Here is a 23,302-nt window from a genome sequence, read left to right on the forward strand (position 1 = left end):
AAGTGAGCATAGGGGAAGAACTTACTGGTGGGTCTGAGAGGCAAGGGAAGGCTTAAGAGAATACAAGCAATTTGAATTTAGGCTTGAATTTCTTGTGCTCGTTTAAGCAGAGGGAACAGCACATCCACAGGACCAGAGGCAGGAATCAAAACAGTACAACAAAGCACAGGTTTAGTTAGGTACAATTTACACAGAAGTAGAATGCAACAATCTTTTATGTTTATAGACCTGTAAGTTGTGACAAAGGTATACAGAAAACACTAATAAAACCAAGACAATATGCCAATCACCTCAGTAAGTTCTGTGTAACCAATGCCCAACCCTCACCTTCTCAGCTGCAGGTAACTAGTAATCTGATTTCTGTTTTTGGTTTGTTTTTTGGCCGTTTCACACAGCTTGCAGGATCTCAGTTCTCTGACCAGGGACTGGACCTGGGCCATGGCAGTGAAGGCCTGGAATCCTAACCACTAGGCCACCAGGATATTCCCTAAGTTTTTACTTTATAAAATTAATTATACACTCACAAGAAGTTGCAGAGAGCCCATATACCCTTACCCCACCTCCATCCAATGGTAACATCTTACAAAACTACAGAATATATCAAACCAGGAAACTGACATTAGTGCAATTAACTACAGACCTTATTCTGGTTTCACCAAAGTTTACGTGCATTAGCTTGCTTTAAGGAACATAACTGGGCTTCCCTGGTGGCTCAGACGGTTAGGAATCTACCTGCAATGCAGATCGAGGTTCAATCCGTGGGTCAGGAAGATCCCCTGGAGAAGAGAATGGCTACTCACTCCAGTATTCTTCCCTGGGAAATCCCATGGAGAAAGGAACCTGGAGGGCTTCAGCCCATAGGGTCGCAGAGTCAGACATGACTGAGCGACTAAACACCAGGAGGTGATACAGGTGTGCTTATCTGGCACAGTACCTGTAACTTAAATTCAAGAAATAATTTCACCATTTTTCTTCTTATTATAAAGGGAAATTTGGCTGACCACCCCAACTTGTAAGGTTACTATAATTTTTGAACATGCCTGTCATGTTTTGATGTATGCACATTGCTTCCCTGGTGGCTCAGATGGTAAAGAATCCACCTGCAATGCAACAGACCCAGGTTTGATTGCTGGATCAGGAAGATCCCCTTGAGAAGTGAATGGTTACTCACTCCAGTATTCTTGTCTGGAGAATTCTATCGACACAGGAGCCTGGTGGACTAGTCCATGGGGTCGCAAAGAGTCAGACACAACTGAGTAACACTTTCAAGGAACATGTGAGGATGTGCTAAGTCACTTCAGTCTTGTCCGACTCTCTGCGAGAGGTAAGAGGTGGGTTCTTTACCACTAGTGCCTCCTGGGAAGCCCCTAATATGGATTTAGACATGGAAGAACTCAAGGAAGTGCAGGGAAAGGACTGGAGGAGATATTTCTGAAGAACAAACATCATTTGATGAACAACTTGGTAAGAACGTTAACATTAATCCTTTGGCAAATGGAGTCTCCTATATGGTAGGAGAGCAAGCAGGTTGTTTTAATTGAAGGGTTGACTCTAGCTGAACTGAGGAAATATTTCGTCCAGTTATGAAAAGCCTGAATAATCATAATATTCCTACTTACTCTTAACAAAGAGAAAAAAATATATTATTTTAATCAGATTCTTCATTTTCTTACTCTTCCCTGATTGAAAACAATAACTGTCAAACATCTGATATCCCTTTCAGGTTTAGACAGTCATCTGTATGCACTCCTTAATAGGATTAGCTAACAATTTCCCAAGCAGAAACAAACTCTTACTCCTTCCTGGAGTTCAGTTATATTTCTGTCAGCTCCCCTACCTGCTCCAGCATTTTGTCTGACTATATTATTGATAATGCCTTAATCTCTATCACTTAATATATTTACAGGCATCATTTACTTATCACAGGATTATGGGGTGTTGCTGTTTTTCCTTTTATAGGCCAAGGGTACTAAGAGTTTGGTACCTTGGATCACACACACAATACCCTAAAATGCGTAGAAAGTCACTGGCAGGAGACAATCGTTCAGTTAATCTTAGTTACCCCTGATGGAAGCCCTATTTTTTTTTCCCATGCCACAGGGCATGTGGGAAATTAGTTCCCCAACCAGGGATCGAACCACAGCCCCCTGGCTTGGAAGCAGGAAGTCTTAACCACTGGACCACCAGGGAAGTCCCTGGAAGCCCTATTCTTTCTATCCCACCAAACCCCGTTATAGTTGATGAACCTCTTCAAGCTGTGCGGGACTGGACTTAGGCAAAAGCTCCATACATGCATTGGAAATATTTCTGGTGACAAAAGTCCTCATTTAAAGCCCTGTTTGTTTAAACCTTAGTTTGGCTGATCATTAATTACCACCAAACACACACAAGCCTTTGAGTAGAGCTGAGTGACCTAATATTTATTTCCTTGACTTTAAGATGAGCTTTTTATATTTTTGAAATCAAGACTCCTCTTAAATCAGATTTAATATTGTAACAAACTGCTTTTACTGTGTCCCGTTAGTTTATATACTCTTTAGCTCTTAATTCACCAAATACTTGCTGTTATTATTATCATCTGTAATTACGCCCATTTTTTTTTTTTAAAGCCCATTTTAAAGATGGGAAAAGCACAAGAAGGCTCTCATTTTCTCCAGGTAACACAGCTACTAACGGTGGAAAGGAATAAGAATAATCCCAAAGCAAGGAGTACTTTAGAATCCAATTTAGGTAGACTTAGCTAAAGGACACAGTACTGGTTTTTGCACACGAGCGCACGCGCGCGCACACACACACAAAGGAATTTCAAATATAAAAGGGTAAATTAAAATAACAAAAACCAAACAAAAGACAAAGAAACGGGGACTCAGCAAGATCAATGAACTTGTCCAAGGTTATACACAGGATATCAGATCCAGAATCCATGGCAGATCTGTCTTGATTCCAAAGTGCGGCTTCTTTCTACCAAACCACGCTGCCAACAGACACGTGGTAAGGGGATGCATAAATATTTGATGAATAATGCCTGAAAACAAAGTTGACAAGGATGGTGGTAAAAATATAATAGATTAAAAACAGAAAAGTAGTTCAGGAACTGGAAAAGAGAAAAAAAAAAAAAAAGAATCACACACACCCCAATAGTTTTCAGAGCAGAGCACTCAGGCTGAGCCAAGATGCTGGAACAAACTTTGCGCGGGGGCCGCCGGACACCCGGGAGCGGAGTCTTCCACCGGGATGGTTCCCAAGGAGCCAGCCGGCCGTGGGGCACAGCAGCCAAGCCCAGCAGCCTCCCGCGCCTACGCCCTCCCGACCGCGAGTCACCGGGCCGGGCAACGCGGGATAACGCCCGAAGGTTAGCCGCCTTTCCTGCCGGGCCGCTGGCTTAAAAAGAAACACAAACACGTGTCCCCGGCCGGTGCGCAGCCTCCCGTCGGGGTTGAGGGCACCAGGGCGCTTCCCGCGGTCGGCCCGGCGGCCAAGCGCCCGAAGGCGGGAGCCTCCCGCGGTCCCAGCTCGCAGCCGGGAAGCACCTGCCGCCGCGGTCGGCCCGGCCCAACGGCGGAGCGCCTAGGGCCCGGTTCCGGGTAGGCCCCAGGCCGGGCTGGGGGCCGCGCGGGCCGGCGCCCGGGCGTTTCCTCTTCCTCCCTACGCGAGGCGCGGCGGCGCGGCGGCGGCCAGGCCGAGGCCGGGCTCGGGCGCCCGACCGCGGCCTGCCGGCGAGTGCGACCAAACGCCGCGCCCCAAGTCGCCGCCGCCGCCGCCGCCGCGCCCCCGCCGCACCCTCCGGCCGCGGGGCTCCGGGCAGCTGGGCCCGGCGCGGGCAGCGAGAGGCGGGGCCGGCGTGCGGGCGGCGGAAGGAGGCGGAGGAGGAGGAAGAGGAGGAGGAGGAGGAGGAGGCGGCGGCCGGGAGCCGGGGAAGAGGGGCGGGGGGTGGGCCGGGGGAGGGGAGGAGCGGGGTTTGCGGAGCGCGGCGCCGCAGCCGGGAGCCGGCGGGCCCGAGAGTGACCGAGTCACGGCGGGCGCCGGCGGAGCCGCGGCGTCGGACCCGCCTCCTGGAGGAGCTCAGCCCCGGCCAGGCCCGGCCCCATTCCCGCCCCGCGCCGCCTCCCCGCCGCCGCCGCCGCCGCCGCGGGAGCGCTCCCCTGCCCACCCCGCCCCCGCGGCCGAGCCCGGGAGTCGAGTGGGAGTCGGCCGGCCGGCGCGGGCAGCGCCGGGACCCCACAGGGGACACTGCAGCCGGAGCCCGGGAGGGGCCGCGCCGCCACCGTCTGAACTAGGATGTCCCGACATGAAGGTGAGAGGAGCCCCCGCCCCCACCCCCACCGCCCGGGCCTCGGCCTACCCCGCCCGGGCCGGGCGCCGCGGAGGGCGGCCGGGAAGCGGCGGAGACTTCGGCCGGGCCCGAGCCGGGCCCGAGGCGCCGGGCCCGAGAGCGAGCGAGCGAGGGCGGAGAGCCGCGGCGCCACTGCCGCCGCCGCCACGGCCGCGGCCCTGAGCTGGGCCTGGTGCCGGAGGCGGGGCGGCCGGGCCGGCCGGAGGGTTTGCACTGTCATGGGGCGGGGGAGGGGGAGGGGAGGCGGCGGGGCCCGTTACCGGCGGGAGCCCGGTCCTCGGGACTGATACCGGACGCCGTGGCCCGGCCAGCCGGCCCCGGAGCCGCGGGGCCCCGGCGCGGCCTAGAGCTCCCGCCGTCCCGGAAGGGCTCGGCTCGGTCGCCGAGCGGGGCCGCGGACGGCGGCAGGAGACCGAGAAGCCGACCCGGGACTCGGCGGGTGAGTCCGGTCACCGGGAGACGAAGGGGAGTGCCCCTGCCTGCGGGCGACCGCGGGGCGGGCGGGAAGGCTCTGCGGCCGGGGAACGGGAAGCCCCCGTCGCCTGGAGCCCGCCCCGGCCTCGCGGCTAGGCCTCGGCGCGTCCCTGGGCTCGGGTAACCCAAGTTCCCGGGGCGGATCCGGCCCGGCCGGGCGAGCAAACTCACTGCTCGGTCACTGGGTCGGAAGGGGACTCGCTCCCGGCGGGTGGCGGGCCCCTTGCCCGGCATGCACGGTCTCCTGAAACCAGGTTTTAGTAAATGACCGTGGTGAGGTCTGGTAGTGGTTAGGGGGCGTTTGGGACTTTGTTTTGTGATTTTAAAACATGGGGGTACAGTTGCAAATCAGCAGACTGTACTAGCCCGATCCCAGGGCACAAAGAGAAAAATGTTTAGGGCCGAGGTCGAGGTGTTGAGCTGATGAAAAAATAAGTTAACTTTAATTTGCTGCCATATGGTTTAGAAAAGGGGGAGGGGGTTGTGTTTTCTTTGTTTCACTACCACAGGTCTTTAACGAGACTTGGCGGAAAAGTTTATCCTGGTAAGGTTAATGCACGATTGTAGAAGTGGCTTGAAGACATTTTGTACTCTTGATGTTAAAATCCTATATAGGTGATGTAAGAGTGGAGAAAGTTTAGTGAGTCAGATTCGTGTGTGTGCACCACAACGTTGCAAAGGTATTCTTAGGGAAATATAGGCCTTAGAATTTCAAGATTGAAAAACTCAGATTGATCAAAATTATATTTAGAGCAAGTTTTAGGATTTGCATTACTAATTATAATGTAATTTGAGATTAAATCCAAGAATATATTGTGTCCAAGGCTTCTGTATTCTAAAATCACAAAACCAATAGGAAATAGACTGTATTTTCTTCACTTACTGTGTACTAGTGTTGGACAGTTTGAAATAATAAGGTACATAGGCTCATAGAAATATTTAGAAGCTATGCCTATTCCCCCTCCACCCCCCCCCTTTTTTTTTACTTAATGGAAACATTCCTGTCTTGTAATTTAAAATAAATTTAATTAAGGTGATAATCAAATTTTAATTTGGGATGTAAAGTTTATCTTAGAGTGAAGTTGTGTGTACATTGACCACCTTCAGGACAAAATGAAAGTGAGCAATGGCTGTAGGCTCTCTTACTCATAAGAACTGGGAGAGTTAAAGTTACAGATTTCATAGCAATGGAAGAAGGGTGTTTGAGACCCATTCTCTGCTTCAAGAAAATATCTGGATAGTTGCAGACTGCGTTTTGTAATTGAATGGTGTCCTGGGAAAATTCCTTTACCCTCAGTAATCCTTTGGAGAAATTAAAACCCCACAGTGTGAACATTCTTGAATGTAGCACAAATTCTGTACTTTAAGCCTATTTTCCCCTGTTTGGTCCTGTGGACAGACACGTGGTCATGAAACTTACATTTACCTTTTAGTTACTTGAATATTACTGAACCCCTCAGCACAGGAATAGCACACCTTTTCTGTAACTTAGAGCATGCCAGATGTTTCTGAAAAAGGAACATTCCTACCATACATCAGTTGAAGATTTATAGTACAAGTATTTGTCAAACGATTACTTTTTAAGGGTCTAGCTAATAGCCTAAGGCAGGAATGACAATCTCCTAAAGAATCACATTTAATTCATTAGATATATGGTGTGTGGAATTTTAGTTGGGGCTGCCAGTTATTTTCATTGGTTAGAATTTAACCTATCAACAAATGTAGAGATTGACACTCGGCAGTGTCGTTCTTTTCTCATCCTTTCTTCTTTGGGCCAGCTAATCCCATTTCTTTAGTGGTGGGATTTTTGAGCTCTTTTAATCATCTGTCCACCCAAATTCTCTGGAGTTCCCCTTTCCTTTCAGTAGTATGACCTAGAACTGGCTGTAGTAGTCTGGGAAGAAATCTGAACTGTGCTGCCCACCTCTAACCTGCTTGCGCTGTGCTTCCGCTTCAGTGCCTTCTCCATGCCAGTGCTTTGTTACTTTGTCTTTGGGCCCACCCTAATGAGTTGCACTATATTGTGTGTAACGATGTAACTTTGGACAACAGGACCCCAAGGTGGACATCTGTCAAACTTTAGTCTATATCTTGCAAAGCAGTGGACTACCTCAGAGAAACAAGGTGCAACTGGAAGCACAGAGAAATGTTCTAGGCATGTTCTAGGAGTCAGCATGCTTTTTTTCTGTGAAGGGCTGGGGAGTACATATCATAGGCTTGGCAAACCTATGCCCCCTCTGCCGTTGTAGTGTAAAAGCAGACAACATGTAATGAATGAGCACAGCCATGTTCCAATGAAAGCTTTATGGGACTGACATTGAATTTCATATAATTTTTATGATTCTTTGTTTTTACCATTTAGAAATGTAAAAACCATTCTTAGCTTGAGGGCTGCACAAACACTGGAGGTGGCCACATTTGGCCCATTTTGGCCTGCAGGCTATCATTTGCCTACTTTAGCTCTAGACTTAAGTTTTAGAGTTGATTGAACTGGAATTGTCGAGAGTCCAGAAAGGGCCCACTCTGTTTGGTATTCCATCATTTCCTTTGGGGTATGGGAAGTGAGTCCATGGTCTGAGCCGGTTCTGTACCTGTTTCCAGCAGCACTATATAGATTGTGATCAAAGTTATTGTTCCTGTGGCAGGAGAAACAGACTCCCCACCCACCTTTCCAGACACTGTCGGAGTGGAGTTGGTGGTACTCTACATTGTCTCCTGCTTGCCAATCTTGACTTTCACAACCAGAATTCCAGGGCCTTTTAAAATTCACTTTGTAATGCTCTTGTCACATCAACAAACATTTTACAATGTCAGTTCCTAGTCACTTTATGTTCAACCTACCAGCACCATCTAGTTCCATGTTATACACAGTGAAACCCATCATTTTCTATTTCATTGGTAGCTTTGTTTTTTTTTAGTGTTTCACTACATGCTTTCTTCTTAAATACATTTAGAGTATAAATGTTATTCAGAGCTTAAAATCCATTTAATAGCTTTGCAAATGTTTTTAAGAACATATCAAATTACTCTGCTTATTAGCTAAATTGAAATTATAAATGTTCTTGCATGAGTTGGAGCCTAATTGATTACCTAGTTAGGACTATGTTTTATTACCTTAAATCATTCACCCTTTTTTCATTTGCTACTATGTATAAGGCCCTAGGCTAGGTACCAAGGATGAATGAAGCAGAGACAGCTCCTCACCTTAAGTCTGGTGGCGAAGACGGAAAATGCATGTGTGCACAGCTTCTCAGCACAGTGAGACATGCCATAAGGAAGGGATAAACAAATTGATGACAATATAATTACCAACTTTTTTCTTACTATTTTTGCCCAGTTTCAGAGAGGGAATCTGTTGTGATTTCTAACTCCTTTTCTTGAGTGCCTCCTAGCTTCATTTTGGATAAAATCATTTGAGCTTTCAAATAGAGTTCCTATTTGAACTAATCTCTACTTGATTTATATTTCCCCTAAGTTTTTGAAGATTTCCATATGTAAGCAATGACAGTGAATAAATGGACCAGTGATCCTAACATGTTATTCTCAAAAGCATATGAGACTATTTTCAAAATGTTAAGTACAACAGTACTTACTCTGTCATTACTCTGGTTCTTGAAAGGTGTACCATTTTTTGAAGTTGTATCACTTTTTTGTTAGATTTCTATTCTCTATGAGTGCTATCTAATGCTATAAATGAACATGCAGACAGTCCCAGCGGGAATTGCAATAGTTTTGTTTTCAGAATTTGGGGACTGGAAAGCCAGGATTGGCAATTAGCATGGGATTTTTAACGTGGTGACTCTTGCCTTCCTGTGGCAAAGTAAATTCACTCCCGCTGAAAAGTTCTTTGCTATCATGTCGGACAACTTACTTCACTAAGTGAACTGTTAAAAAGATTATGACATTCTTACTTGACTTTAAATTTCAGTGAATCATTTATTACATTTACTTTGACTTTCAATAAAGGATAGAACATAAATATTTTAATTTCTGGAGTCTTTGATTCCATGATTTTGTATAAAGTTGATTTTGAAGTCCATTCTCCTCATCTGTTGACATCCATGTGTGAGTTAAAATATAGCAAAATATAACTGCCTTGTTTTATATTAGAAATTTAATTTGAAAGGAATTTCTGTTAGTCTTAGAACTTTAAGCGTTTATTAACAGCAGTCTTGTTTAAAGATTGAGAACTTTTTCACTGTGAAAATTAGGAAGCTTCTGATGTGAAGTGACCTTCACATTAGGTTTGGAACATTTCAAAAAGAAATCCATGTCCTTGTGAGTCATAACTTAATTTTCAAAACATCAGCTTTATAACATCTAACATATATATCTGCTGAGGTTTGGATTTTTTAGAGCGGAGGTTCCAAAAATTGTTTTTAGTGAAGATTAAGGTATCATTTAGGATATATTATCCTAAAAATAGTATGTTTTTAATTGCATTATAAGTACTGCTGTGGGGCTTCTTTCATGAATACGGAAACATTTCCTAACCTTCATATTCATAAAATTTAAAAGTAGTGCCATTAGTAATTAAAATCTTTGTTGGTGAAAGTTTAATTTCACATTAATTTGAGTACTGTGCTAGGAGCCATGATGTTTTTCATTTCCTTAAAATAGTATGGTATACTTTTTAGCCACTGATAGACAGTCCGTGGGGTTGCAAAGAGTCGGACATGATTCAGCAACTAACACACACACACATACTTTTTAGCCACTAAAGTTATTCATTACAATTGAGGAAAGAACCTGTAAGAGATATATAGATCAGAGCATTTTTTAAAATGTTGTAATTTTTATATGTTATCTGTGTCCTGATTGATGGTGGAGATGTTGGATAAGACAGACGGTTTCCAGAGGAACACATCACTTATGTTCCATGGGAAGGAAGTGAGTATTTTGTGTGAAAAGAGGGTTTGGGCAAGGGTGAGGACAAGAGACGAGGAGAAGGGTGAGGACAAGAGACGAGGAGAGTGATGGCAGAAGAAAGTTAGGCAGGGTAGTCATGAAGCTTGGGAATGATCTGTAGCCACAGGAAGTCAGAAACTGAAAACGCTCATGCCTGATGAAATGTCTTAAGAACTGGGTACCAGGAGGTAAAAACAAGGTCCTGTGAAACTAGCAAGAGATGAATTGCTTGTTAGGCACCTTCCCGGGTGCCATCCTTGCTGCTTTTCTAACTGCCCTCCCACATGTTCGTGAATCCATGTTTTTAACTGTCTCTCTGAATAGTGCCAAAGCAGAGTGTGGGTCCATCCTATTCACATACATGGTCTGTTTATCCCTTCAGGGCCATGGTACCAACTGCAGTCCAGCAGACTTGGCCAGTAGCCACAAGAGGTATCAGGGAGAAAGTATGGATGGATTCTTGCAAATCCATCACTACTGTGAGAAAAATCCAACTGAAGTCAATCACAGGAGTGGGTCAGTCAAGTCACCTTCAGCTTAGAGGGACAGACATTAAGTGGGTGAAGCCTCTTGACATCATGACTAATTAGGTTTGCACATTTTCTTCTGCTGGAATGTGTGTGTGTGTGTTTTCCTTCTCTTGCCAGTAGTCAGTGCCACTGTTATGAACTTCAGATTTTCTATAGTCAGAGAATCTTCATTCAGAGAGCCATTTTAGAGTGCTAACTTGATGAGTTGACCATTAGAACAGTTGCAGGTATATTAGACTGTAATTTTGGTTTTGACTTCTTTTACCTTTGTTCCGTAAGACTCTGTCACCCTCCCAGCCCACCCGGCAAAGTTAAGTCCTTCCAATAGCACTCGTGCATCATTCTCCAGGCATTTTTTTATGCTGTAATTGTTCACTTGTCTGGCTGCTGCACATAGGTATAGTGTTATACTTATATCTTTGTATGCTACCACCTAGCATAGGTCTGGCCTTTGGGAGGCCCAGTGAACATTTGCGAGTGACTGTTAGAGATGTTTAATACTTGTCTTAAAAAATGGTAAGACTCGAAAGTGCATCCCTGCTTTTATATGGGGGAACTGGTTAGGAGCAAAAGAAATTGTAGGAAAGAGAACTTGGAATTTTCATAAAAGTAAGAGGGGATGAGTAAACTATGTGTACATAGAATGAAAATAACTTAGGGTAGCTGACTCCTTAGGGAATGGCCTGGGACTGGACACCAAGGTGCTGTTTTGTTCTCCCTCTGGCTCTGGTTTCAGAGTAACTGGCTGTGAAGATCTGCATGCTAATTGCATTGTGCGTGAGTTTCCTGCTTCATTCAGTCTTTCATTCAGAGAGTATTTATGGCTACCTACTCAAGTACCACTCGATGTCATCTCCAGAGCTGGCCACAAGTTGTTGACCCTTGCTGCAGGATGATAATATTCAGTGGGTTAGAAACACATGTGGGGGAATTAAATTCTTTCCTGTTGCATAGGTTGTGGCTCTTTTCCAGTGTGCTCGAATTAGTCCTTGAAGTTTATATTTTATGACAGGGTAATTAAATCATGTAAGTGTTTTAATGTTTTGGCAATATTTGTGCCCCCCTCCTTTTTTTTTAAACATTATTTTCATTCAAGCTTCACAATCACTTCTAATTCTGCCCAGCAGTACATTTCTTTCTCTAACAATATTATCCTTAAACTTAAGGTCTCAACACACATCTGCACACGTAAGTATCTTTTTGATACTTAGCAAAGAGAGCTCAAGGTATTAAACTTTTTATATTCCGTATAGTGGTTTTTTGTTGTTGTTGTTGTTTTTTCTGGCGTCCTTATGGTTATATAGCAACTGTTGGGGTGAGTAACTGGACCCTACTTCCTTCTGGTACTCTTCCTCAACCAGCATTCTGCTTTGGTGTCCTCTGTGATTGTCGAGTTTTGACAGTGAGTGCAAGGAAATGAGAAACTTTCTAAATCAGGAGTTAAAGACACTGAAGTGAAATGGGCAGGGGTTATATAAAGGAGTTGTTAGAAATGTGTCCCTTCTCTGTTAGAATGAAATACATGTTGGGAGGTGGGGGGTGGCAGGAACCAGGTAGTTTTCATAGTCAGAGATCATGTTCGTTCTTATTAATACTGCTAGCGATTCGGATATAGTTAATTGCAATTTGAAATGAATTTCATGTGTTTGTATAGCTACAGATATGAATATACATAGTAGTCACTGAGTGCTTCCCTGGTGGCCCAATGGTAAAGAATCCACCTGTCAGTGGAGGAGACACTGGTTCGATCCCTGGATGGGGAAGAGCCCCCGGACAAGGAAATGGCAACCCCCTCCAGTATTCTTGCTGGGAAATCCCACAGACAGAGGAACCTCGTGGGCTACAGTCCTTGGCGGGTCGCAAAAGAGTCAGACACAACTTAGCAACTAAACACACATGGACATAGTCGCTGAGGTGGAACCGGTCTTCCTTCCCCTGGGAAAAATGGTGATTAGAACCTCAGGTTACAGTGGATGAGCACCTGGCCTGAGGTGATCCTGTATTAGGCCAGGATCAAAGAGCTTCACTCCATGTCAGACATACTGCATATCTGCATGCTTATTCATTGCTCCCTATCATTTTCTGCAAGCTTTTTAGAAACTACCCAAAGGGAAAAAGAGATAGCAAATCTTCTTGCACAATTGGGCTGCATGATCACACTGTCTAAGAGAAATCTAGTTTCAAGTCACATGTAATTTGAAATTCTCTGGGAGCTACAGTAACAAAACTGAGAAGGTGAAATTAATTTTAATAATTTAATGCTTTAACTCAATATATACAAAATAACAGTTCATCATGTAACCATTGTACAAATTGTGTATGAGTTATTTTTATGTTCTTTTTTCTTTACAACACTAAAAGTCTAGGATATATTCCACACTGAAACTTTTTAATTCAGATGCTAGATTTTCATTAAAAAAAATTACTTGGTCTTAGCTGAGAAACACTTTAGACTTCCAGACACACTGGAAGTCTGCTAATTCATATTTTGATCATAATACTGTCTCTTTTTGTAAGTACATGTTGATGCAGTATTGCCATCTACTTAATTGTCCATTCATGGACATTCTTGATTTCTGTTTCTGAATTTCTCTCCTAAGAAGTTAGATTTTACCCTATTTTTTGACCTTAAAATTATTCTTAACCTATTCTTAACCTAAAACCTGATGGTTTTAACTGCATAAAACCATCACAGTACAGACTTTTAGACTCTGTGGGAGAAGGCGAGGGTGGGATGTTTCGAGAGAACAGCATCGAAATATGTATATTATCAAGGGTGAAACAGATCACCAGCCCAGGTTGGATGCATGAGACAAGTGCTCGGGGCTGGTGCACTGGGAAGACCCAGAGGGATTGGGTGGAGAGGGAGGTGGGAGGGGGGATCGGGATGGGGAACACATGTAAATCCATGGCTGATTCATGTCAATGTATGGCAAAAACCACTACAATATTGTAATTAGCCTCCAACTAATAAAAATAAATGGAAAAAAAAAACCATCACAGTAGAAATCCATGTTATAAACAGTTACAAATGTATATAAATTCTAATTCCTTTGAGGGCTGTTCAGATTGATGAGGTGTAAGTAATGGCTTTGGGGTGGTTTTAATGTGAGTTTGGGGGGTTATTTTGAAGTCCCTGGAGTTGACAAATGTAGAATTTGGAAAATTGTTGCTAGTCCATTTCAAGTTTTATTATGGTGAATTCATCATTTGAAGAAAGTGACCCCTAGGCTTGGTCATTTATTGTTCATGTGTTTGTTGGGTTTCCTGGTGGTTTACATGGTAAAGAATCCACCTGCAGTGCAGGAGACGCAGGTTCAATTCCTGGCTCAGGAAGGTCTCCTGGAGAAGGGAATGGCTACCCACTTTGGCATTCTTGCCTGGGAAATCCCATGGACAGAGAAGTCTAGTGGGCTATAGTCCATGGGGTAGCAAAAGGGTCAAACACAACTGAGTCACTAACGCTTTCACTGTATAGATTATATACCCAGTATCCATCTCTAAAAGGCTCCTGGCATCTAGCAGTAGAAAGACAGGTGGCTATGATTCTTCTTTAATTTTAAGGATTTTGATTATGGAGCCAATGGAGAAGATAATCCTTAGCTCACTATCAAGGTTAGCCACCCACTGGTGGTGTCTCTCTTTTACCTATTTGGCTTATTGTTTTAGCCAGTTACAGCTAGATTTGCAAGTGAAAATAAGAGTGTTTGGAAGACAGTCTGTTAAAAATTAAAAACCTAATGTTTTTCTGTCTTGATTTTACTGGAGCAGCAGTTCCACTGAGCTGTCAGTTTTATGTTTTTGTTTTTCCTTCAGTCCCCTTCTAGCCAGATCACTGGAACATCAGGAATCTGTGGCTCTTCCCTCCCCCTCCCCATAGTATAAAAATGCTAGTACTGTTGTTTTGGTGTCTCCCTGATGGCTCAGCAGTAAAGAATCTGCCTGCATTATAGGAGATGCAGGAGACACAAGTTCAGTTCCTGGGTCAGGAAGATCCCCTGGAGGAGGAAATGGCAACCCTCTCCAGTATTCTTGCCTGGAGAATTCTGTGAACAGGAGCCTGGCGGGCTGCAGTCCATGGGGTCGCACAGAGTCGGACGGAACTGAGCAGCTGAGCACTCACAAACTGTTGTGTTGGGACACTGTCATCCAGTGTTTCTCAGCGTGTGGTTCCGGACCAGCCTGTCAGCATCACCTGGGAACTTGCTCGAAATGCAGATTCTTAAAGTCTACCCTAGACCTACTGATCACAACTTCTGGGGGTGGGGCCCAGCGGCCTGTGTTTTAACAGACTCCTTCCTGGACCTGGTTATGTAATAAAAGGCATTGTTTGCATGAGGTGGTTATTGCTGGTGGCAGGCACACTATGGTTGTGCGACCACTTTTCGTGGTGTGATACTAACCAAACGGAAATGGAGCTGATGACCTTGGCCTCATGCTCCTTGAATGTCATGCTGTTGTCACCTGAGAAGGTAGAAGAGGAACATAACTCCCCACTCCAGACTAGTTCTTTTTACTCAACACATATTTATATATTGAATGTGTACTTGGGGCCAGGCATTATTCTGGCCACAAGGAAATCTTAGTGAACAAAATAGAGAAGCTTCCTGTTCCTCTGACACTCACACTCCATTAGAAGGAATATGCCAAGGGTGTATGGCCTGTGACTTGGCCCACTGCCTGTCTTGGTAAATAAAGTTTTATTGGAGCACAGCCACATCTCCTCATTTCCATATTCTCAAAGTTGCTTTGTGCTACAATGCACAGTTGAGGAGTTATGACAGAGAAAGTTGAACATGTTTACTGTCTGGCTCTTGACAGGAAAAGTTTGTAAATCCCTGAGAAAGACCATAAAAGAATAAGGAGGTAATAGAGTGTTAGAAGGTGACAGCTGGTACAGGAGCCCGTACTGCAGACTGGGAACAGAGAATGGGGGCCTACTTTAGATAACGGTGGTCAGGGAGGGCTTTTCTGAGGACGGAACTTTGAAAGAGAGAACTTGAATTAAGTGAAGGATGTGAAAAGGAGGATACAGCAAGTCCGGAGGCCCTGAGACTTGGAATGTTCTGGGAACAGCAGTGAACCCCCTGTGGATGGAGGACCGTGTTTGTTGGGGAAGAGGTAGGAAATGAAGTCTGCATAACTAGTCCAGACACAGCATACTCTGTATTGTGGCCTGCGGTGAGGATGTTTGATTGTGAGTACTTGAAGAAATAGGCTTATAGAAGCCCTTCTTTAGAGGGATCTTTTTGGCTATTATGTGGCAGAGACTGGAAGCTGAACACCTGATGTAGCACATTCCAGCATCTCTAAGAACTTTATGCTTTATGAACTTTCCCCAACACTCTTCACTTCAGGGATGGCCACCAAGTAGGAGAATGGCAGGGGGTAGACTGCAGAGCTGAGAAAGCAAGAGCATGTTAGAGAGAGGTCTGTGGGACAGTACTGAGAAGACCAGCGTTTCTAGAACAGACGCCCATCTGTGAGTCCTGACTTCTGAGTCAGTGCGAGAAATCTGTTTTCTGTAAAAGAAGGAGGCAACTGCTGCTTTGGCCTCTTTCCAAGGGTCTCTGTGGAGATGAAATACCAGGGCATGTAGGGATGTTTTCTAAGTTGGATGAAGCACTGCATAAATATAAGATGATGGTTTTTTTTTTATTATGGGAGATAAGATTAGAAATGAAGACTGGAGCAAGGTAGGTAGGGAAGGATTTGATTGCAACACTAAGGTCAGTCTTTTCCTTTTTCCATAGAGATTATGGGATGGAAAAGGGGTCAAAGTTTGAAGCAAAGAAAGAGCGTGATGAGTACGTTTCAGGAAGATTAGCATAGTAGTGTATGTGGAGTAGATTGGTGCTTGTGGCAGGAACCATTCAGAGACTGTTTGGTGGCATGAGCTTGAAGTTAAAAGGACCTGAATTAGTCAATGATGGTAGGAACAAAAAGACAAAAAAAGCAACAGTATTTGAGATAAAGTCTCATTGCAAGAGAACAAGGACTAAAGTATAATTTCAGGATGACCAGTCAACATGCTGGAAGAATAGCAGGCACTTAAGGGCATCAAGATTGCTGGGAGAAATATCAGTAACCTCACATATGCAGATGACACCACCCTTATGGCAGAAAGTGAAGAGGAACTAAAAAGCCTCTTGATGAAGGTGAAAGAGGAGAGTGAAAAAGTTGGCTTAAAACTTAACATTCAGAAAACTAAGATCATGGCATCTGGTCCCATCACTTCATGGCAAATAGGTGGGGAAACAGTGGAAACAGTGGTTGATTTTATTTTGGGGGGCTCCAAAATCACTGCAGATGGAGATTGCAGCCATGAAATTAAAAGACGCTTACTCCTTGGAAGGAAAGTTGTGACTAACCTAGATAGCATATTAAAAAGCAGAGACATTACTTTGCCAACAAAGATCTGTCTAGTCAAGGCTATGGTTTTTCCAGTGGTCATGTATGGATGTGAGAGTTGGACTGTGAAGAAAGCTGAGCGCCGAAAAATTGATGCTTTTGAACTGTGATGTTGGAGAAGACTGTTGAGAGTCCCTTGGACTGCAAGGAGATCCAACCAGTCCATCCTAGAGGAGGTCAGTCCTGGGTGTTCATTGGAAGGACTGATGCTGAAGCTGAAACTCCAGTACTTTGGCCACATCATGCGAAGAGTTGACTCATTGGAAAAGACCCTGATGCTGGGAGGGATTGGGGGCAGGAGGAGAAAGGGGTGACAGAGGATGAGATGGCTGGATGGCATCGCCGACTCAATGGACATGAGTTTGAGTAAACTCTGGGATTTGGTGATGGACAGGGAGGCCTGGCGTGCTGTGATTCAAAGAGTTGGACACGACTGAGCGACTGCACTGAATATTAGGGAAGATAGGAAGGGAGAGGTGGGGAAAAGTGTAATTTTTAGCTTTTAACATTTTGGATTTAAGGTGATGATAGGCCATTAGGTAGGCTTCCCTGGTGGCTCAGATAGTAAAGAATCTGCCTGCAGTGCAGGAGACCCCTGTTCAATCCCTGGGTCAGGAACATGCCCTGAGAAGGTAAGGCCATTAGGGAGAAATCAGAAGTTGAGAAACACTGCCCCCTACATTGAAGTCAGATAGGCTAGATTTCTGAGGAAGAAAGTATCTCGAGAAGAGAGGCTCCGAGAGTGAACACAAGGTTGTTATGACCCCCTCAACATCCCCTTAAGGTATAATTGCACTTGTCATGCAAGTATTGACTTACTCCTTTAGATCTAGGCTCTTTTGAATAGGGCTGAGAGGCGGAGTAGAAGAGGAGGTGGGAGGGGAGAAACACTACCAAGCAAACATCTGCTGTAGTAACAATGATGTTTATGGAGGGCTTACCGTCTGCAAGGCCCTGTTCTCAGCATTTCACAGGTGCCAACTCATTTAATTCTCACAACAGTTCTATAAGGTGTATATTATTAGTATTATCCCAGTGTAATGAATGAGGAAATTGAAGCACTGAGAAGTTCTTCATCACACAATCTGTAATGGAGCTGGAATTCAAATCCAGGCCTGGTTTCTCAACATTGTTGTTGTTCAGTTGCTAAGTCATGTCCGACTCTTTGCAACCCCATGGACTGCAGCATGCCAGGTTTCCCTGCCCTTCACCATCTCCCAGAGTTTACTTAGACTCATGTCCTTTGAGTCAGGGATACCATCTAACCATCTCATCCTCTGTCATCACCTTCTCCTGCTCTCAATCTTTCCCAGCATCAAGGTCTTTTAAGCTGTACTCTGTACCAGGCATTTTATAGACTGGTTCCTATAGCAGGGATCTCATTTATGAGGCTTAGTAAAATTTCAAAACAATCCAGCAAGATATGTTACCATATCCTACAGATTTGGAATTTGAGTCCAAGCAAGAGAGGTTGACACAACTGAAGCACCTTAGCATGCCCCCACATGCAAGAAAGGTTAGGTTGTTTGTCATAGGTCATGCGGGGTCAGTGGTAAAGAATCTGCCTGCCAGCACAGGAGATGCAGGTTCGAACCCTGAGTCAGGAAGTTCCCCTGGCGGAGGAAATGGCAACTTACTCCAGTATTCTTGCCTGGGAAACCCCATGGACAGAGGAGCCTGGCAGGCTACAGTCCGTGGGGCTGCAAAGAGTCAGACACATCTGAGCAACTGAGTGCACACACATGCCAGGCAGTAAGTGGTAAAGCCAGGACTTGAACTGAATTCTGTCACATCCAAATGTCTGTGATTGTTTTATTTCATTCAAGTCAGTACACTTTCTATACAGGACTAGATAGCAAGTATGACTTTGCAGGCCACATGCTCTCAACTGCAACGACTCTACTCTGCTCTCCTGATTTGAAAGCAGCCTTAAGACTAAATGTAAACAGATAAGCTTGGCCATGATCCAATAAATCTTTATTTGTGGATACTGAGATTTGAATTTCATGTATTTTTCAGGCATCACTGAATATTCCTTTAAAATTTTTTCTTCTTTAAACATTTTTAAATGCAAAAACCGTTCTTAGCTCACAGATTGGACAAAAACAGGTGGTAAGCCAGGTTTAGCCCATGGGCCATGGTTTTCTGACTTCTACTTTCATCCATTCATTTAATAAATATGCACTGAATACCTTCTCTATGTGGAGACATTGTGTTGGGACTTGGGACAAAACACAAAGGGGATTCCAGTTCTAGCCTTCTAAGATAAGACATGTAATTTGATTATAAAGCGTGAACTATAATCGTATAGTTCATCACAGTATGAACTATAATAAATTTGTATTCACAAGGTACAGTGAAGGAATTGATATGGGAGGCTGCTCAGTTTCGTGGACAAATTCATGAACACATCCCAAAAGGAGTAATGTGTTTGTTTGAGTTGTCTCTGATGTTGGGGAGAGTATCCCATGGACAGAGAGATGAGCAGAAAGGATTTTCCTTTGAGGGGAAACCATAAGAAATTTAACACTGGAGCAAAAATGGAGGGGCTGATGCCAGGAAATGAACCTTGTCAATAGGGTAGATAAATGGGAGTGAGTTTTTAAGAAATTTCAAACCAGTATGCTTTTTGTGTTCTAGAAAGAGATGCTCTGAAGGATGGATTTGCAGAGGGCAGGGTGGGGAGATGAACAGGTAAGTTACCACTAGATAATTGCTGTAATGAGTGTAAATTGGGTCACAAAGAGTTAGACACAACTGAGCGACTGAGCACGCACGTACACACATGCAAGTAGGAGACCTGTTTGGTGAACAGTGAGGCATGGGGATTTAGGAATAGTGAAATGTCTAAGAAAACTCAGGGTTTGGGCTTGATTAGTCGGGCAGTGCTGTTTATCAGAATGCATATCGAGGACAAAGAAGCATGCTTTAAGGGTCAAGGTTGGAAGCAGGGGAAAGTGAAGTGACTTCCATTTTTAGCATGTTTTATTTGTAGTACCTGTGGGACATCTGGGTAGAGATATCCAAGGACAGTTGAGCATGTGGATCTGGAATTCAGGTGGAATAAGTCTGGGCTAAGATAAATCCATAGTAGTAGAGTTGATTGCTCAGGGATGGTTAGAACCTATAGATTACAATGGGGAGACTGATCATTAAATTTAAGGAGCATGAGAGACTGGCTGAAGGGAGTACCTGGAGAGTAGAAGGACAGTCAGGAGAGAGTATTGTCATTGAAACTTAGGAAGGTGATTTTTCTGGAAGGAGGATGTAGTCAGTATTGCTGCAGAAAGGTCAAGAAGATAAGGAGTGAGTGTTCTTTGGCTTTGGCTATTAGAGTGAGGAGGGTTGTAGAACTTAATGAGCATAGACTAGAACCCAGATTGCAGTGTATTCAATTCCAAATGAACATGAGAAACTGGGAACACTGTTACAGATTTAGCTGTGAGGGAAAGGAGAGATGTGTGCCGCTCAAGGGTAGATACTACAGACTGATACTGAAGACTGGGAAAAGTCATTCCCTCAATAAATAATGTGCCAGGTACTGGTGTTGAAACTGGAGATAGAGTAATGAAAGGTAGGAGGGAGTTCTTACTGTAGAGCTTACATTTTAATGGGGAGGGTGTAGAGAAAAGAAACATATGATTTAATTTTGGTTAGTGATAAATGTTCTGAAGAAAATAAAGCCGACTGGAGGATTAAGGATTGACTATGATGGGAGGTGAATGAATGACCTGTGTGTTTATTTTTAAGAGTGGTCAAGAAAGCCTTCCACAAGAGGTAACACCTCTCAAGCAGAGACTTCAGGTATAAAAGCTCTGGGGTCAGAATAAAGCAGGTTGTGTGAGGAGCAGGGTGGCTGGAGCTGACTCAGCGAGGAGGAGGAGGGCAGATGAGGTACAGGTGGGGCTTTGTAGGAGCTGGTGAGGCCCTGGGGTTTAGTCCTCTGAATGTAGAGCCAGCAGGATGCATGCCAGCCCACTGTGAGAGGAGGGCCATTTACTGAGATGCAGAGGGCAGGTGCATTTTTGGAGACAGAAGTCAAGAGTTCTTTTTCAGACATATTAGGTAAGAGATGTCTGTTAGATGTTCAAGTGGAGATGTGTGATGAATAAACTGGAGCTGGTTGAGTGAGTGTGAACAGACACGCTCAGCAATATCATTAGGGATCTTAACATCAAGACTTGATGTCATTCTGCTGCCCTTCTTTACAGTTTACTGTGGCTTGAGTCCCCAAACCTTTTATTAGGTAAACGTCTGTGTGGGGGCCTGTGAACCTTGTTTTCCTCCCCAGAGGGCCACGAGAGAGGGAGCACAGAGGTGGCAAGCCCAGCGAGTGTCCTGCGCCAGTGTTGCAGTGGTACCGGGCCAGGCCGGGAGAGCTCAGTGTGGGAATTAGGCCAGTTTGGCAGTTGGATAATGAATTAATTTATTTTAGTCTTTTTCTCTCCAATAAAATCAAGAGAAGATAGAATAATAGACCTTTTGGTCCAGAAGGAAGTCAACCTGCTTTTTTTTTCTCTTCCAAATAAAATTGCAGTCTAGAAAGGCTGAGTCATACTACTTGAGATCACAGGGCTAAAATTCAGATCTCATGACTCTTATTCCAGACTCCTTTTGTATTGTCTATACTACTGAAATGAAATTACCCCAGACAGTAGGATCAGAGGGTTTATTAGTTTATATACTTTGAGGCTAGATTTCTTCAGTGGATAAAATTTTCTGTTTACTCAAGTATTCTCCTAAGATGCTGAATAGTAAATTCATCAATGGGACTTTGGAGCCAGATTGCTGGTGTTCAAACGCTAGCCTGGTCACTTACTTTACAAACTGTGACCATGGGTAAGTTGTTGACCTCTGTGTGTATCATTTCATGATGAAGGCATAATGCTAAGGTGGTTGTATTTGATGGCTATTATATATGTTTACAATAGTGCCAGGCATATGGCAAGCATCCATTGAGCCATCATTATCATTTTCATCTTGGACATACAGAACAGTTGTCTACCACACTTTTAAGTTCTGTGCATATAATTTGAGTGTTAATGTTATACAGAATATATGAGAAGATACAGGAAGTAAGGTAAGATAAAGTATGTAAGGTAAAATAATGTCCCTGCCCTCAAGGAATTTGCATTATAATGGAGGAAGAAGTCTTACAGGCCAGGAGGCATTATCTATTTTAAATGATTGGACAGTGAAAGCTATGAATGGTCTCTTAACCTTCTAACCTGCTGTGAATCTGAGGATTCAGCGGAAGGCAGAGGGACTAAGGAGAAGAGGTCTGAGCATTTTGTGGGTAAGGGATTTGTCTGGATAGAGTAGAAGCAGATATTCTGGACCAGTGGGATGGGCAGAGATGAGTGTTTAGTAAGGCCAAGGTAGGTAAACACAGGGGAGAATTTTTCAGCAGTAAACAGTTTCACTAGAGAAAAGGCCTGTGAGAGATAATAGTGATTAGGATACATTGAGGATATATACCAAAACTAAGCATACCAAACTTACCTCTTGTTTGCTTGGGCTTCTAAATTAGTATATCAGAATGTTACCATAGGCACTATCTTTCACTCAGGTGTGTAAAGACTGTCATTGTCATTGTGGACAGGATATTTAATATATTAGATGATGATGTCAGAGGAGTGCATCACTGATGGAGTAGCTCACAGTGTTGATCCATAGGTTAGTGGCAACCTAGAGTAAAGAGGGGCTTCCCTGGTGGCTCAGATGGTTAAGAATCTGCCTGCAGTGCAGAAGACCCAGGTTCGATCCCTGGGTCAGAAGATCCCCTGGAGAAGGGAATGGCTACCCACTCTAGTATCCTTGCCTAGAGAACTCCATAAACAGAGGATCCTGGTGGTCTGCCATCCATGGGGTCACAAAGAGTCGGAGACGACTGAGCGACTAGCACTTTGAATTTTTTAGAGTAAAGAGAGGACTAGGAGGTGATTTCTGTATCTTTTTCTGTTTCGAGTTTTTTGTTTTTTTTAATTGACTGAGATTTAACTCATTGGTAATGTATTCTCCTGTTCTATTTCCCAGTTTCAGCATATCAGCATTTTGCCATTTTTATATCAGTTTCCTACTCACTTCCTTTAGGAGGGTTTGGACATTTTTAAAGCAAATCTGAGACCTGTGTCTTGCTCTACCCACAGATGTTTCCGTATTCATCCCTCGTTGCTAGGGATGCACTACACAGGCACACAGCTGCCACCATATCATTGTCACTCCTCAGAGAGTTAGTGATTCTTTTATATCATATAATACCTGGTGGTTCAGTTTTCCCAGTTGTCTCCGAAATGAGTTAGTTTGTTAAAATCAGTATCCAAAAAAGGTCTACATAGTTATATTTGATTGTTATGTCCTTCAAAGTCTCTTTATAATGGTCTTTCCCCCCTTTAAAAAGGCTGTTTATTTGTTGAAACTGAATCATTTCTTTATGGTATTTCCTACATTCTTGTTTGCATTTTTATGATGTCATGTTAGCATATTTTTCCCTTCCCATATTTCTTTTAAGTGGTAATCAGTTCTAGAGGGTTGATTCAGATGTTTGCTTCATAGAATATTTTATAGGTGCTGATTATTTTATAATACTTATTACTATATCCTATTAAGAGGACCATAATGACTGGTGGTCTCGGTGGATTCAAAT

At 44.0% G+C, this 23,302-nt stretch overlaps 1 protein-coding gene and 1 long non-coding RNA gene across 2 annotated transcripts in view; one reads left to right on the forward strand and one right to left on the reverse strand.

The window, feature by feature from the left end:
* Positions 1-2,399: 2,399 nt before the first annotated feature.
* LOC122441727 lies at positions 2,400-3,786 on the reverse strand. Its single transcript, XR_006269429.1, has 2 exons — positions 3,134-3,786; positions 2,400-3,025 (listed from the first exon to the last, which is right to left on the reverse strand). It is a non-coding gene; the product is annotated as an uncharacterized LOC122441727 (long non-coding RNA).
* Positions 3,787-4,127: 341 nt separating this feature from the next.
* Positions 4,128-23,302, forward strand: part of KCMF1 (potassium channel modulatory factor 1) — an 80,174-nt gene continuing 60,999 nt past the window's right edge. Inside the window, exon 1 of the mRNA XM_043468692.1 lies at positions 4,128-4,294. Coding sequence (XP_043324627.1) covers positions 4,279-4,294 — 16 coding nt within the window. The 5' untranslated portion in view covers positions 4,128-4,278. The remainder of the gene's footprint in view (positions 4,295-23,302) is intronic.

Source organism: Cervus canadensis, chromosome 5, assembly GCF_019320065.1.
Source record: "Cervus canadensis isolate Bull #8, Minnesota chromosome 5, ASM1932006v1, whole genome shotgun sequence".
In the NCBI taxonomy this organism is placed as follows: domain Eukaryota; kingdom Metazoa; phylum Chordata; class Mammalia; order Artiodactyla; family Cervidae; genus Cervus; species Cervus canadensis.